At 42.8% G+C, this 17,049-nt stretch overlaps 1 protein-coding gene across 1 annotated transcript; it reads right to left on the reverse strand.

Annotated features, from left to right (window-relative positions):
• Positions 1-244: 244 nt before the first annotated feature.
• phf19 (PHD finger protein 19) lies at positions 245-15,962 on the reverse strand. Its single transcript, XM_014172400.2, has 15 exons — positions 15,731-15,962; positions 14,475-14,698; positions 13,862-13,943; positions 13,177-13,272; positions 12,226-12,320; positions 11,461-11,609; positions 11,225-11,320; positions 10,934-11,002; positions 10,306-10,426; positions 10,101-10,168; positions 9,612-9,758; positions 9,188-9,254; positions 8,474-8,559; positions 4,939-5,034; positions 245-2,787 (listed from the first exon to the last, which is right to left on the reverse strand). Exons 2-15 carry the CDS (start codon positions 14,661-14,663, stop codon positions 2,445-2,447), a joined length of 1,704 nt encoding a protein of 567 aa, XP_014027875.1. The 5' UTR covers positions 14,664-14,698; positions 15,731-15,962; the 3' UTR covers positions 245-2,444.
• Positions 15,963-17,049: the final 1,087 nt, after the last annotated feature.

Here is a 17,049-nt window from a genome sequence, read left to right on the forward strand (position 1 = left end):
AAGACAGCCCAATACATCACCGGGACCATGCTCCCACCCTTCCAGGACATCTACTCGAAACGGTGCCTGAGGATGTCCCGCAGCATCATCAAGGACACTACACACCCCAGCCAAGAGCCGTTCACTCCCTTCCCGTCAGGCAGAGACAGTTTTAATCTACAGTACAAGCCATCAGAGTGCTGATGGTGTATACCATGTGTATCCTGTACATATAGTAAGACATCTCAAATAATTTTTATTACAATTCAAAAGACCAAATAAAGTTTAATGAATGACAAATAAGGATGCATAATGCCCGCTGAGAGATGTAACAGTTAACATTTCTAACAAGCATAGGAAATAGGGGTAAATGTACAGTACACAGGAAGTTCTCTATATACACAGCTCTGGGCATGTAACATGGCAAAACAACTATTGTACAGTCATTCATGTTTAAACATGCATTTTATTTTATTTAAAATACAACTAAAGTCAAACTTTTATGCTGCACACAGTTTACCGTTGATGTGTCACTATTCAAGAATCATCCATAAAATATATTAAATGGAAACTCCATAGGATAGATATGAATCTACTCATAATATAAACTGTTTTAGAGTGAATACAGTCATACTGTAATTTGAAGGATAGTAAGTGCATAAAACGGTTGCAAAAAGCTAAAGGGGAAACATATTACAAGTAGCTTAAAACTTTGCTTATTAATAATATAACGCATATATAGCATGTGACTTCTGATCACAAATTTACATAAATCAATTCAAACTATATTGTAAATAATATTTGGTTATTTAGTAACATCAATTAAAAAAAAAACACTTGCATAGTTTAAGATGTGTCAATAGTGCAATGACGTAAAGGGGTGATGTATATTAACAGAAATGTTAATAGGAAAGCGTCATTTATCTTTCACGATGTACTGACGTATTGATATCGAATCATATTTATCAAGGTCGAAAGATTCTGTATCCTGTTCATTAAGCACAATCAGAAGAAAACAAAATGAAACGGAGGGATTACCTGGACGTGTCGAATAAATAGACCTAAAATGCTCATTTTTGTTTTCCGCTAAATTATTTTCCTTCCCCCCCCCCCCCCCCACAAGTGCCCTAATGTACACAGCACCAGGTTTCACTGTCAGCGAAAAGATATCTAACAGTCTGGCACAAAACAAATACATGTCTTGAGGAAACATAGAAATATCTATTGGTGGAAGAGTAATATATAGTCATCTTTGGATATTGTAAGAGCATAGACCAAGACTCCCCCTTAAAGTCCATGACAGAAGGAATATTCTAATTTTAACTTTCTAGGTTTCAAATGTCAAAAAAAGATCTTACAGTGTCTAAAAGTACTATGTTAAAATAAGTTCTCCATCCTCTACCTTGAATTTCCATTAAATACAACAGTTTTGCATCTACGTAAGCCAAACTACCTATGTCAGCATAAACCACTAGAAATAAAAGGAAAACCAGGAACACTATCAGAAATGCTTGTAGTATTTGCTTTGGTCTCTTGTCCCCCTAACCATCCGGTAAAACTGTCTCTAAACACATTTGAAAATGAAAGGACCAAGTATAAACCGACTGTTAAGTGATAACATTCATAGAAACGTGTTTGTTCCTCAGCTTTTAAACTTGGCATTACAGTACTGCGTAGATAAAGCTGTTGAAATGCGGTTTCATTGATCAGTGGAGAGGCACAACAATGACAAAGGTATAACTTGCTACAAGTTAAATGTTGCTTGGATATGGCATATTGCTGTTAAAAGAGAAACAATTCAAAACATAAGGTAATAAAAAATGTAAAAAACACTGAAAAACTATTAATAGAGCAGAATATTATTGGAAGTTGTCTGAATTGAATTTAGGGACACTGACAGCCCATTTTAGCAGTGCTCTTTTAACAGTTTTTCTGCTATCCTTTAGAATCAGTGGTATTGTTATTTCTTGGACCCCTGAGCCATATCTCACGTTACCTTTACAGTACCATCACAAATCTTCTACTCAAACTATCATCCGGTTAAGACCAAGGCAATAGGCACACATTGGTTGAATCAACGAAATAACGTGGAATAGACGTTGAATTTACGTCTGTGCCCCATGGGACTATTTTTCAGGCTGTGTTACTGTTGAAAATGCTTGAGGACGCTACCAAACAGACAATGTATCTATATATAAAAAAAATTTAAAAAACGTACTCAATCTTTACATTTCTGTTCAATACATTCCGGTTGAATTACAAATTAAATAATAAAAACCTTAGCTATGGTGGAAGAGAACAACCATTTTTACTTGTCATATATACTGAAATAGTACTGTAGCGCAAAAGAAAGCAACATGAAACAATTAAATGAGTACAACTAGGTAGGCCTTGCTAGGCTGATCTTGCCTTTTACCCCCTTCTCTGCAACACCTAACTGAAGACAGCCTGTCTGGTCGGCCAGGTCAGTAGGGCGTGGTGCCCTCCCACTCCACCAGATACTGCACCTTCCCCTCCAGAGTGACCCGGCGGGCCAGCACCTGGTATTTCTCTCCACAGGTGAGCCGCCCCGCCGCCCCAAAGTAGTTGGTGATGGAGGACTTGAGGTGGGAGAGGGATGAGTCGTCCTCGCTGATGCTGTCGAAGGTGTGGCTGTCGATGGCATTGTCCAGCATCACGGAGGCCGTCTCCTCTCCCGGCAGGCTCTGCTCCATAGGGCTCAGCTCGTTCTCCACCACCTCCTTCTTAGTGGCCAGCACCGTGTAGTTTGAGGTGGGCAGCTTCCTCTTACGGCTGCCAACATTCTTCCTGCAACAAGTTAGAAAAACATTAATTAGGGCATGCAGCAAAGCATTTTTGGAAATGTTTTGCAAAATGAGCATTTCTTATTGGACAAGTCCAGTTAGTCCCTTCCTCTTGCAGTCTGTTTGGTGCCAAATGAACATGACCCTAATATCAGCAACCTATTGAAACAAAAGCAACAACGGTTTCCTGAATTGACTGCTTTGCTGTGCCACCAGACATACCTTTGTGGAGTCAAACAAAAAAAATGGCAACTGGACATTGCACAACCAGTCAGATTACAAACAAGACTTTGATCAGCCACCAGGGGTAGCTGTGGTCCGCTATATACCCTTTCCATCTGTCTGTGGTTTTCATACCCTATGACTGTTGGTGCTGCTTTTATACTTCCCCCTTAAAAACAGTCTGAAGAAGACTAAACAGATGGAAACTTTTCTAGACTATTAAAAAACACACTAGGCTTAGAGAGGTGGATTCCCAAATCAGATGACGTCCTCTTTTCCGATACCAAGTTGACTGTCAGTTAACTCAACATCTCATTACAGTGACACATCCTAGCCAATGGGAGCTAGCAAGAGAGGGAGTGGAGGAGAGGCAGATACTAAACGGGCATGTTTGATCTGAACCACAGTGAGAGAGGAGGGCACAGCGGGGGCACAAGCTCTGTCGCCCCACGGAATCACTCTGTCTCCACAAACACACCACACGCCTCTTAGTTCCCCCACATGGCCTCTCTAGAGTATCAGACAGGGATGTTAATGAGCAGAAGCCACATTTAAAAATAAACAGAGACTAAAGCAGAGGGATGAAATATCTGAGGTAGCTGGGAATAGGGACATGAAATGACGAGGCCCGTCTCTAGCCACACACACACACACCTCTGGGCACTGCTCTCATCTCTTAGGACAGTGTGTGTGTGTCAAGGCAGAGCACCAGCGTGGAGACGGGCAGGGCCGTTACATCAGCGCAAACACCATCATAACAATCAGTCGCCTCTCTCTGAGCCACAGGAGACGTCGGAAGCACCACGGTCACCCCATTAGTAGGAGTTTCAGCCATGGAACTAAAACACAGTAAAGGCGAAGAGCGAAAAAAAAAAGTTTCCAAAAAAAACACCATAAAATGTCAACACCCTCTGAATGTCAAACTTCAGAACCCCCCTTCTTGTGAGAGGAGGAGCCAGAACTGAGAATGTCGCAGAATAAAGCCAGTCAGTTAGAGAGCCCAGGGGTGTTCCCAAAAGGGGGGGATTCACAATGTTCAAACAATGGTGGGTTTGTGAATGAGGATATATTGAGTTTCTTAGTTCCAACCAAGACGACTAATAAGCAAATATTGGAAGATGTACAGGAGCCAACTGCATTAATTGTCCAAGACCTCACAGCATACTTCTTGTGTGATGTCAAACATGCTCGTCTCTCCTCAACTTCTCACATAGGAACATGTTCAAGAGCTTGGAAAGGCAGAGAGAAAAGCTCATCTGACAGCCTGGGCTGCAGCGTTTAGAGTCAGGGATCTTATCGATCGGTTTGCACCACACTACACACGGTGGAGCCAAATAAACTAAAAGAACACATGAGTGAGAGACAGCTGGGGGGGATGAGGGAGGGAGACTGATCATCACATTGATTATGCAACCTGCTCGTTCACCTGGAAGTCCCCTTTGACGCCAACACCTGGGTCCGTATTCACTACAATCAGTTTTGCCTTTTAAATCCTAATCAATAAGATCACGTACAGTAGACAGTGGGGACCTGATCCTAGATCAGCACTCCTATTCTGAGACACTTTGTGGATAAGGGCCCTGGACTACAGTCAAGCAGGGTCTTGAATGGTGTTGAGGTTAGAGACCTCTTCCTCTAAAGAGCACCAAAGAGGATAAGGTGCACAGATAATGTATGTGAGAGAGTTACCTTTTCTAACAACAAAAGTCTTGGCGACCACAGTGCTGTACCCGAGGCCATTGAGACCACAGTGCTGTACCCGAGGCCAATGCGACCACAGTGCTGTACCCGAGGCCAATGCGACCACAGTGCTGTACCCGAGGCCAATGCGACCACAGTGCTGTACCCGAGGCCATTGCGACCACAGTGCTGTACCCGAGGCCATTGCGACCACAGTGCTGTACCCGAGGCCATTGCGACCACAATACTGTACCTGAGGTCATAGGAGACACTGGTGGTGGCAGATCCTGTGGTACTAGCCGCGTCTGTGGAGTCCAGATCCAGACTGAAGGTCCGTCCTGAGCTGGTGCTGAGGAGTAAACAACAGATCCATTCAAACGCTGGAATTACGGCACTAATCAGAAAATGGGGCAGAATAATCAGAGAATGATGGGGCCCTGGATGGGGCAGAATAATCAGCGAATGATGGGGCAGAATAAATCAGACTGATGGGGCCCATGGATGGAACAGAATAGCTCTAGCATTGACGGTCCTATTTTCTTTGTTTTTATTCCAAACCTCACTAAGGAAAATCAACAATCACCATGGCTGCTCACCCTCACGTTGTGACCGCAAATTCCAAGTCACTGTTCTGAGCCCATAATACAAGAGCCTGCATGCTAAAGGTGTGTGTGTGTGTGTGCAAGTGAAAGTACTACATCTAGCTAATGGAAGGACGTTAATGTAATGCTTCGAAGTCTACTCTCACAATCATCATTAGCTGTTTTCATTCTCCAGCTCAGTTCAGGTGCTACACAGCTATGAGCCTATTCCACTTCTCACATTCCAACAGAGTTAGTCCCCTTTTTTGGAGTTGCACCAGCTAGTCCCCATCTATTGATTTTCCTCTACGAAAGCTCTGTTGATTGTCAACATTCCCCAAAGTGTTTGCCTTTCTTTCTTGTATTGTTCAGCGCTGTTCGAGAGCTGATACCATGGCCGAATACAAACAGTGTAGTTATTCCCTCCGTAAGACAATCAAACAGGAGAAACATCAGTACAGAGACAAAGTGGAGTCACAATTCAACGGCTCAGACACGAGACGTATGTGGCAAGGTCTACAGACAATCACGGACTACACAGGGGAAACCAGCCACCTCGCGGACACTGACGTCTTGCTCCCGGACAAGCTAAACACCTCCTTCACCCATTTTGGGGATAACATAGTACCACCAACGCAGCCCGCTACCAAGAACTATGGGCTCCCCATCTCCGTGGCTGACGTGAGTAAAACATTTAAAACGTGTTAACCCTCGCAAGGCTGCCGGCCCAGACGGCATCCCTAGCCGCGTCCTCAGAGCATGCGCAGACCATCTGGCTGGAGTGTTTACGGACATATTCTATCTCTCCCTATCCCAGTCTGCTGTCCCCACTTGCTTCAAGATGGCCACTATTGTTCCTGTACCCAAAGAAGCAAAGGTAACTGAACTAAATGATTATTGCCCCGTAGCACTCACTTCTGTCATCATGAAGTGCTTAGAGAGACTAGTCAAGGATCATATCACCTCTACCTTACCTGACACCCTAGACCCACTTCAATTTGTTTACTGCCCCAATAGATCCAGAGATTATGCAATCGCCGCACTGCCCTATCTCATCTGGACAAGAGGAATACCTATGTAAGAATGCTGTTCATTGACTATAGCTCAGCATTCAACACCATAGTACCCTCCAAGCTCATCATTAAGCTCGGGGGCCCTAGGTCTGAACGCCGCCCTGTGCAGCTGGGTCCTGGACTCCCTGACGGGACACCCCAAGGTGGTGAAGATAGGAAACAGCACCTCCACTTCACTGATCCTCAACACAGGGGCCCCACAAGGGTGCGTGCTCAGCCCCCTCCTGTACTCGCTGTTCACCCATGACTGTGGGGTCACGCACGCCTCCAATTCAATCATCAAGTTTGCAGACACAACAGTAGTATGCCTGATTACCAACAATGACGAGACAGCCTACAGGGAGGAGGTGAGGGCCCTGGGAGAGGAAAATAACCTCTCACTCAAAGTCAACAAAACAAAGGAGCTGATCGTGAACTTCAGGAAACAGCAGAGGGAGTATGCCCCATCCACGTCGACGGGACAGCAGTGGAGAAGGTGGAAAGCTTCAAGTTCCTCGGCGTACACATCACTGACGATCTGAAATGGTCCACCCACACAGACAGTGTTGTGAAGAAGACGCAACAGCGCCTCTTCAACCTCAGGAGGCTGAATACATTTGGGTGGCCCCTAAAACCCTCACAAACTTTTACAGATGCACAATTGACAGCATCCTGTCAGGCTGTATCACTGCCTGTTACAGCAACTGCCCCGTCCGCAACCACAGGGCTCTCCAGACGGTGGTGCGGTCTGCCCAACGCATCACCAGGGGCAAACTACCTGCCCTCCAGAACACCTACAGCACCCGCTGTCACAGGAAGGCCAAAAAGATCATCAAGGACATCAACCACCCGAGCCACGGCCTGTTCACCCTGCTATCATCCAGAAGGCAAGGTCGGTACAAGTGCATCAAAGCTGGGACTGAAAACCAGCTTCTATCTCAAGGCCATCAGACTTAAATAGCCATCACTAGCCGGCTTCCACCCGGTTAGTCAACTCTCCACCTTAGAGGCTGCTGCCCTATATTCATATACTTGGAATCACTGGTCACTTTAATGGAACACTAGTCACTTTAATAATGTTTACATATTGCTTTACTTATCTCATATGTGTATACTGCATTCTATTCTACTATATTTTTGTCAATGCCACTCAATCTAATATTTATATATTTCTTAATTCCTTTCTTTTACGTGTGTATTGTTGTGAATTGTTAGATACTACTGCACTGTTGGAACACAAGCATTTCACTACACCCGCAATAACATCTGCTAAATGTGTATGTGACCAATAAAATTTGATAATTTTTTTAATGTTTACCCTGTTTTCTCCCCAATTGGTAGTTACAGTCTTCTCCCATCGCTGCAACTCCCGTACGGACTCAGGAGAGGCTAAGGTCGAGAGCTGTGCGTCACCCGAAGCACAACCCAACCAAGCCGCACTGCTTCTTGGCACAATGCCCACTTAACCCGTAAGCCAGCCGCACCAATGTGTCGGAGGAAACGCAGTGCACCTGGCCATTGTGTCAGCATGCACTGCGCCCGGGCCGCCACAGGAGTCGCTAGCGCGCAATGGGACAAGGACATCCCTCCCGGCCAAACCCTCCCCTAACCCGGACGATGCTGGGCCAATTGTGCGCCACCCCATGGGTCTCCCTGTCGCGGCCGGCTGCAACACAGCCTAGACTCGAACCCAGAATCTCTAGTGGTACAGCTAGCACTGCGATGCAGTGCCACTCAGTAGGCCGTGATTTGATAACCTTTACAGGAAAATGTAATTAAAATCACATCATTCGGCACATTGATGAAAATCACAGTGGTGACCAAAGACTGACAGAAAAAAAGTGTGTCTTTCAAAGGGAAATAAATGGGGGTAGATTGTTAGGGCCCAGAAAATAACTGCACCCAATCGAAGGCAATGAAGTCAATGTCAAATGTTTGCAGCTTCATTGGAAATTAGCATCATCGTGTACTGTAGGTCAATGCCCAGACAAAAGTCTTCAAATTTACACTCTTAGAGCTGGTTTTCCAGACACAGATTAAACCTTGATTCAAAATACAGTTTAAAGGAGAGAAACGTCATTGAACATGCTTCTTAATCCAGGACTAGGCTTAATCTGTGTCCGGGAAACTGGCCCTTAACATCCACAACATTTACCTTTTGAGGCTTTGTAACTCATCCAAGGTGAAGTCAAAGATGTTGGCCATGTGATGGTTGGTGCTCCAGGTGGAGGTCAGGTCATTCTACACAACACATCATCACACAACACACACCACAACATACAAACACACTGTTGGTATTATAGCACTCAACCATTGTCATAAACAACATTGTTCCCATCATCATCATCATCCTTGTCCTCATCAGTTCTGTCTATACACGCTGTCTATATGCCATTGCCCTGTCTGTATTTTCATCTGAGTACCTTTCTCCTTCCTGCCTGGCAGTATTAGCTTTATTACTAGGAAATGTCAGAGGTTTATTGTTAGAGCACATTGTGCCTGGGGACCAGACAGACACTCAGAGGGATTTGTCAGTAAAATGCCTCAGAGACCAACTGTAAGTAATCCCCTTTGAGTAGAACCGTGAAGAGAGAGGGATGAGGGCAATGACACACAGGGACTTCATGGTACATGGTGGACAGGAGATAGACTTTTAGAAGAGGAACAGTGGTCTGAGATGGAGGGGGAAAAAAGAGCACAGAAAAATGGAGGAGGAGGAGATGGGAGGAATTCCAGCAACGTTGATAATCATCAGAGGTAGGAAAGAACAAAAGCAGCGCAGATTTATTCAAAGTTCAGGCTCAGTGAAACAGTAGAAAAGGTGGTTGGCACGACCGGAGTTAGATGTTGAGACAATCAGAGAACTCACATTGGGAATGGCATCCTCCAGCAGCCATTTTGATCTTCTCTTCCTCCTCTTCTCTGCAGGGAGAGAGCTGAGGAAGAGACAACTTTCACTTTCTAATCACACAATATGATTACTGGGTGACAATTTGACAGCCTAATATCACTCAGTAATTCCCTGATAAAATTATATTGTTTTCGGCACACTGTCTTTAGTTCTTCGAGTAGAACTGTTACATAGCCATTACCACTAAATGAGAACTTTCATCTTGAAATGTTTGTTCTCTGGTAGGGGTAAATTAATGGTGGGAGGTCCTAGGAAACATTACAATTACATGATCACTTAACATTGATCAACATTTTCTGACTGAGCCAAGAGAGGTGTTGTAGAAAGTTAGCAGAAACCTAATTGAAATAGTGTATCCAGCTTTCACTACGGCGTGAAATACCTGTTCCTGCCTGCGCCTTTCTTCCGTCCTCTCCATCCCTCGTTCTGAGCCCTTTCAGGAAACAGTTTGGAGGGAGGGTTGGGGGGTACGCGGGTCCTCAGGCGGAAGATGCATTTCCTCTTCTTGATCTCCTTCCCACAGAGAAACCTGGAGAAATAACGAGGGCGGTGACAAGGTCATGGTCTGGCAGAGGGGGTGTGATGTCAACAAATACACCTTCAGCCAAGTAAAATGTTTGTTGTAACAAATACTGTATGACCAGAACAAACATTTAACAACTTACTGAATGTTGGGGGCCATAGTATACTAGTGTTAATAGCACATGAATAAGACATTGGCTGATACAGTATATAGTGTTGCAGTACATGTATGCAGTTGTAGTAAATCTGTGGAGAGTTTTGTTAAACCGAGCACTTACAGTTTTACACTGTATCTACTGTGTGTATATATATATATATATATATATATATAGGGAGAGAGATTTCTTACTTGCTCTTGTAGTTGTTCAGAGCATCAAGGAGATATTGGCCTCTTTCTGTTGGAGGAGTATTGGAGAGCTGTGGGGAATATTAAAATGTCAGTCCGATGCAATTAGCTTTAAAAATATCTGTTTTTCACGAGACAGCATAAATCTGAACTTCCTATCCGGATTCCTATTCAGAATTCAGACAGGATTTCATTTGGTGTTCCTAACCTTGCCCAACTGGAAATGGTCCCAGTTGTTGCTGACAAAGTTGAGGATCTCCTCCAGCTCAAAGTACTTCTTCTTACTCTGGACTCCAAGGTTGTAAAGTGCCAAGTGCACCACGTCCACCCTGGATAAGAAACCAGGGACAATCGATGGGAATCCCATGAAATGAGAGGGAGAAATATTATGTTCAACAAAATCTAAAAGATGAGAACTGATTGTATCTAGAGTGACTGAGTGCAGAGCCGGTTTTCCTCACCAGCAGCATTCACATATGAGATCATAAGGGATGATAATGATGATCGATTCCATTGCCTTCATAAATACAATTCTCAATTATACATCCATGAGTTAGCAGATAGGGAGTTGGGTTTAGCGAGACGTGGAAATGTAGTCCTCTTAATCAGATATTGTGCTGCCTAGCACCCCAGTGTGTATTAACAGCAATACAATGCTGTTAGGGGCAGTTTACACTAGCACATTGTCATAAGCACAAGAGCATAATAATGCCACACATCCTCTACCTACTGTACTATAGGACACCAATGCCCTTTGCATTCTTAATTAAAGTACCCCATCTGGAGTCTCAGAGTGAGCCTCAGAGGGAGATAGGAAGAGTATAGTAGCCATTTACCATCGGAGGGCCAGGCGCTTGATGTACTCCACTCCTTTATTACACATGGAACAGATGAACAAGTAAAACCTGAAAGAGAAAGGCACAGAGGAGGAGAAAGCACACGTCACGTGCCTCTAGGGGAAATCAAAGATCCATAATGGTCCTCAGTCATATGGGTATACCCTCGACTTCCATGACATGTCTATCACTTTCCAGACTACAATTATTTCCTCTGACATCCCAGGATTTGTCCTAACCGTGGGAACCCCCAGAATAAAACCTATTCTGTTTGATAACAATTCCACACACCTATCTCCAAACATCATGGACTCCTGTAGGCACTGGATACAGGCCTCATGGAACCACTGTTCACACCGAAAACACTGCAGCATCTTCAAGTACCACCTGGGAGGAGAGCAGCCATTAGTGAAAAGTAAGTTACTAAATGAGCAACAGAGTGCTGTATCTGAATCAAATCCAGTTGCTTTCTAAAAGAGTGGATATGTAAAATGCTATGCTGCAGTGTGTCTAGCCAGCACACTCACTCTCCAGGTCCTCCACAGTAGCAATAACACTGTTGGTGATTTGTGTGGTGCTGGGAATCCCATTCCAGCTCTTCTGGGTTGTAGGTAAGCACCTGCTTCATGGCCTGCAGTGCTTTTGCTATGGGCCCCTTTTTGAGAGCTCCCCCTTTCTGTGATGAGGAGAAACAGCCACGTCAACATGGTTAGGCATTACAGGACAGCGTTCAATCGGACACATCGTTCACCGGACGTGCTTGTTGCACCCTCGACAACTACTATGATTATTATTATTTGACCATGCTGGTCATTTATGAACATTTTAACATCTTGACCATGTTCTGTTATAATATCCACCCTGCACAGCCAGAAGAGGACTGGCCACCCCTCATAGCCTGGTTCCTCTCTAGGTTTCTTCCTAGGTTTTTGGCCTTTCTAGGGAGTTTTTCCTAGGGAGTTTTTCCTAGCCACCGTGCTTCTTTCACATGCATTGCTTGCTGTTTGGGGTTTTAGGCTGGGTTTCTGTACAGCACTTTGAGATATCAGCTGATGTACGAAGGGCTATATAAAAATAAATTTGATTGATTGATTTGATCGTAGCAAAACGTTTGGTAACAGAAAACTAAAATCTGTGTTCTTATTGGACGTGTTCAAGTAGTGCCTCCCCATTTCAAAACGTTTTCTTCCTGTTGAACACTACCCTAGACAAACAGTCATTAAAAATTATATTACAGTTATTTTAGTTTCTTGCTCAATTGAAGAGCAGCTTGTTCTATCAATAATACTCACCCGCACAGCTAAAACAAAGATACACCTCCTGCAAAACCATGGTGACAAAACCATTGAGCTCTCCACCTGTGGCATGTGACACTGCTGGTGGTAACCTTGTGGAAACAGAGATAAGAGGACAATGAAAACATCATGCTTGCCCAATAAACAAACATAATGCTCAAACCCAATAAAAATAAAACAAATGGTTAAATACATGAATAAATGGATGGATCCATGAAAAAGTGCTATTGCCGGCCATACTTTGAGCCACAGCAATGTGTTATGTTGATCTGAAGGGGGCATCCAACCAACTCTAGAAGCTTTTAATCCTGTCTAGCAAATGCTGGGAAACCAGAGGGAGTGGACTCCCAAAGCAATTAATGACTTTAATTAAGAGCCAAGTAGAAACAAAACAAACGAGACACTACAGCCTGGGGACAGGACCCTGCACAACTGTTACTATGGCCCCACCCTAATACATGTCCTTGTCATGGACAAAATTGTAGATGTCTGATGGGACCTGTCTCTTTAAGACAAACACCCATGGAAAGTACTTGGTTTAACGTACACAGGGTTTAAAAGATGTTATGAGTCACAAAGGCCTTCTGTGCACTTTGTCCAACTGAAAATGTTCACTGTTTCACTTTCAGAGATTCAATGACCTTTAGCAGATGACATGTAGTTATGCTACAGATGTACCCTTCTTCAGTTCTGTATGTTGTTCCAGTCAATTTAATACAGTTCAAAGATACAGTTTATGCTTTTAGAGATACAGTGTCAAAGCATTCAAATACATAAAGTTCTGGAAGTAAATATAGAAGCAAATAGAGCCCTGTATACAATGAACAATGAGATCCCCTCCCACTTAATCAATCTGTAAAGACCTTGCATCCACTTGCATATAAGTGCAAGAAAGAGGAGTGTAGCCACATCCTCCTTTAAGGATCGTCAGACTCTACAGCGACTCACCTATTCCACATTTTCCACATATCAGGATCTCATTGTCGGATATCAGCACTATTTCGGAACAGACTGAGCATTTGGGCTCCTCCCCCGGAACTCCAGCTGCATGTTTTGGGAGAGAAGAATAGCATTAGTGTACATTCAATGATGATTATACCTCAGCTACATCCTACATGATGTCAGCATGTCAACAGCACATGCAAGATATTCAATTAAGAGCAATCTGCGAGGCATTACTGACATAAATTGGCCCTTTCAGAGAAAAGTGTCATTTAGACAGTTGAAGAGTTTAAAGGACAGTCAAGTCCATTAGGGAATAGGGAAGTGTCTAAATATACCTTTAAGTGGCCTACTGTAAAGTACAAGTATTGGCTAAGTAATGGACGCCAATTGAAAGTGTTGAGGAATATGTAGCCCAGAATAAAGGAGCTTCATCAGGGTCCAGGGAGCTACAGTAAGAAATTGTAATGATTTCCAGTTAGGATGTTGTGTAATTCTGTTGAAAGTTTACACATTAATCATGGCTTTTGGAGAGAGCTTTTGAGATGTTGAACCTGTCTGGTGTAGATCCATATTATCAGCAGACATAAATTCATTGAGGATGTAAGTTAAACCAATTCACACATTGTTTTATTTTACAGAGACAACAACAATAAGAAAAACATGAATATTCCAGTTTCTCTTCACTCACCATGTTGGATGTCTTTCCAGAGAACCCAGAATTTTGAATTATCTTCAAAAGTGACAAAGCAGCTCTGCTTGGAGGTGCTCACCTTGAATGAAGTGAAAACAGATAGTATGAGGTGGGAGGCAAATTGTGTATGACAGGTTTATTACAGTTCTATTCCAATAATAGTGTGTTATATTAGATTTGTCATAAAACACAAATTACTGCTGTAGTGCCTAAAATCTACATAGAAACCACCATATTTGTGTGAATATTCCAGAGCAGTATTTGGACAGTACACTCTTAGAAAAAAGGGTTCTAAATTGGTTCTTTGGCTGTCCCCATAGGGAGAACCCTTTTGGGCTCCAAGTAGAACCCTTTTGAGTTCCAAGTACAACCCTCTGTGGAAAGAGTTCTACATGGAATCCAAATAGGTCCTCATTGGAACCAAAAGGGTTCTTCAAAAGGTTCTCCTATGGGTACAGCCGAAGATTCATTTTAGATTCTAGATAGGGGGGAAAAAAGGTGCTAAGACTGTACTTATAGTTATGTAAATAAAATGAGTCCAAACCATTGTGTGGAAGTATACTACAGTATTTAACTGATAAAACAATGTCCTGTTGTGCTGGGGACTTACTCTCTGGATCTTCCCCAGGTAGTATAGGCCATCAGACCAGCGGCACAGTACATACTGGCCCACGGTCACGCTGCTTTCCATGTCTGTGAAGCTCCGCCCCCTTTCCCTCTTCTGGGGTAAATGCTTGGCCTCCAGCACCTCATCTGGCTCCACACTGCAGAAGTTATCTCTGTAGGCTGACTGCAACATGCTGCAGCTGGGCTGTCCACACACTACTACTCTTCCTAGGAGAATCAGGGCTTTACATTGTCATTGAGGTAGCAACGTCCTCATGATCACCACATTATGGAGGTGGTGGTTGAACATTGTTGTGTCAGTTCTTTTTTTAAATCAAATGTATTGACACGCACCTACAGTAGACAAAAACTATTGTTAAGGTGTCATAACATGCATTTCCTGAAGAAAATAAAAAAAAAATAGGACATATGCCTATGTATGCATCATGAAATCCAGCCCTTCAACATATTTGTTTTAACACCCCACCCCTGTTCTGATGTAGGCTGATGTCTGATGACTCGATCTGGATGTTCTACTGCGTGTAGATCACAGCACCCGCTACAGGTCTGACCAAGGTATTTTATACCTCAGCGGACTGACTCATCAGCCAACTGCAGCCAGCCATCACATTTGAATTTGACTTGTCAACGCAGTCGCAAATTGCAGCACTTGCGCGAGTCAAACTGGTCGTGTACAAGTATTACAAAGTGGCATGGCACATTTTTAACAGTTAGCTAGTAGTCTATCAAACTGTAACGACTCTCGAATGTAATTTATCAAACTGATTACAGACTAGTTAGTTGATTGGCTAAGTTATGTCCCATCAAGAAGATGGGCATATCGCCAACATAAATTGTTTAAAGTATTTTATTTTGCTAACCTGATCACACTTTTGCATCTCCTCCACTGCATGTCTTCTCACAAAACTCTTAATTGCTAACTAGTCTGCTGTCTAAACATGTTAGAGTTGTTCTATCAGCCATATATAGCTTGGTAGCTAGCTAGCTATAGCTGCTAGTTAGCCAGCTAAACTGCAACTGTCAAACCAATGAAACGAATGTTACTTGCCCCTGGGTAGTGTATCGCATATGCATTTATGCAAGGAACATCTAGTTTAGCTTGCTAAATGTAATCTATGAATACCCGAATGATGAGATTGAGCATTTATTAACAATAGTTTGCGACATTAAAAGTAGGATGAGATGCAAAAATTAAATCCAATTCAGTGAGCTGTAATAATGTATATGGACTTCTCTTACCGCCTTGGTAAACTTCCAATCCAGGGTCAATGCTCGAAATAATGTCGCTGCTGTTGAGTAACGTTCCATTCGCTAGGAGTTGTCGATTCTTGCAATATGTGTACAGGCGCTAAAGTTCAAACTATGCAAGTCGCCATTTTTCATTTTTTCCCGCGAATCAATTTACGTTTTCCTTATGTAATTAGCATAATCACATCATCATCTTCATACAGGAAGTTCAACATTTCGCTCTCTAGCTGCGTAGGAACATTTCTTTTTCTTCTTTTTAGCGAGCCTTGAACGTTTTCCAAATATGATTTAGCATTTTCAAGCACTTTTAGTTATTATGATAATATCCATATCATTGTCAATGATAGTAGTATCTTTGATAATACCACTACTGCTGATTATTACACAAACATGTATTACTAGCTATACTACCCTTATCACCATCATCATATGTCATAATCGTCTTCATCGTCGTCTTCATCATCATCATTATATGTCATCTTCATCATAAGACTCATAATATATTTGTACATTTTTGTAAAGAAAATGCCTGCACAGTGTATGTACCATTCATGTTGCATGACTGAATGCATTAATGTTTTTGTATGTAATGAATAACACACACAACATTACATGAATATGTTCTAGTAATCAAATTCCTTGAGAATCTAGGATTTGATATACTGGCACTGACGTCAGATTGCGGATTCTGCCCTGTTTATTTGAGCTTACTCTTAAGCAAATAAAAAATAATGAAATCTATAGAGATCCATTTATGGGAAGGCTCTCTGTTTACTTCCACAGCGCTGCTGCCTGTTTATGAGGATTTTGCTTATGGAACTATGCTGAGAGGAAATCTCAGATCAGCTGAGATGCCATTTAGCAGATGAGTTGAGGGGACAATTATTTGGTCAATTCTATTTTTTAAATCTTTTCTGCCATAATGTCACTGGTATATACTACTTGTGTGTACTGCTATACACTTTTTCAATTATCTTAAATGTTAAACGTTTGAGGCACTCTAAATGCAACTAGAATTGTGATTTAGCCTACATGCACCTGCATGGACAGTTTTGAGACTGGTAACCAAGTAGCTTATAGAGGCATCCAATTTTATTCAATGTGTAACATCAAAATCTCCAAAATGTCACCTGAGAGTGTTTGGTGCCATGGCTTACTGAACCAACATTTGTCAAAAACACTTTAAAGCATAAATAAAGCGGTGGTTCTTTGTTGCTCAGTTGGTAGAGCATGGCACGTGTAATGCTAGGGTAGTGGATTCGATTCCTAGCACCAGCCATACGTAAAATGCATGCATGCATGACTGTAAA

The sequence above is a fragment of the Salmo salar genome, chromosome ssa24, assembly GCF_905237065.1.
Source record: "Salmo salar chromosome ssa24, Ssal_v3.1, whole genome shotgun sequence".
Taxonomy (NCBI): Eukaryota; Metazoa; Chordata; class Actinopteri; order Salmoniformes; family Salmonidae; genus Salmo; species Salmo salar.

Coding starts and splice junctions, on each gene's coding strand:
- phf19 (XM_014172400.2), bottom strand. CDS start 14,663: ATGTTGCAGTCAGCCTACAGAGATAACTTCTGCAGTGTGGAGCCAGAT. Junction 13,273..13,861: donor CTGGAAAGACATCCAACATG/GTGAGTGAAGAG, acceptor CAAAACATGCAG/CTGGAGTTCCGGGGGAGGAG. Junction 9,759..10,100: donor CTGAACAACTACAAGAGCAA/GTAAGAAATCTC, acceptor TTATTTCTCCAG/GTTTCTCTGTGGGAAGGAGA.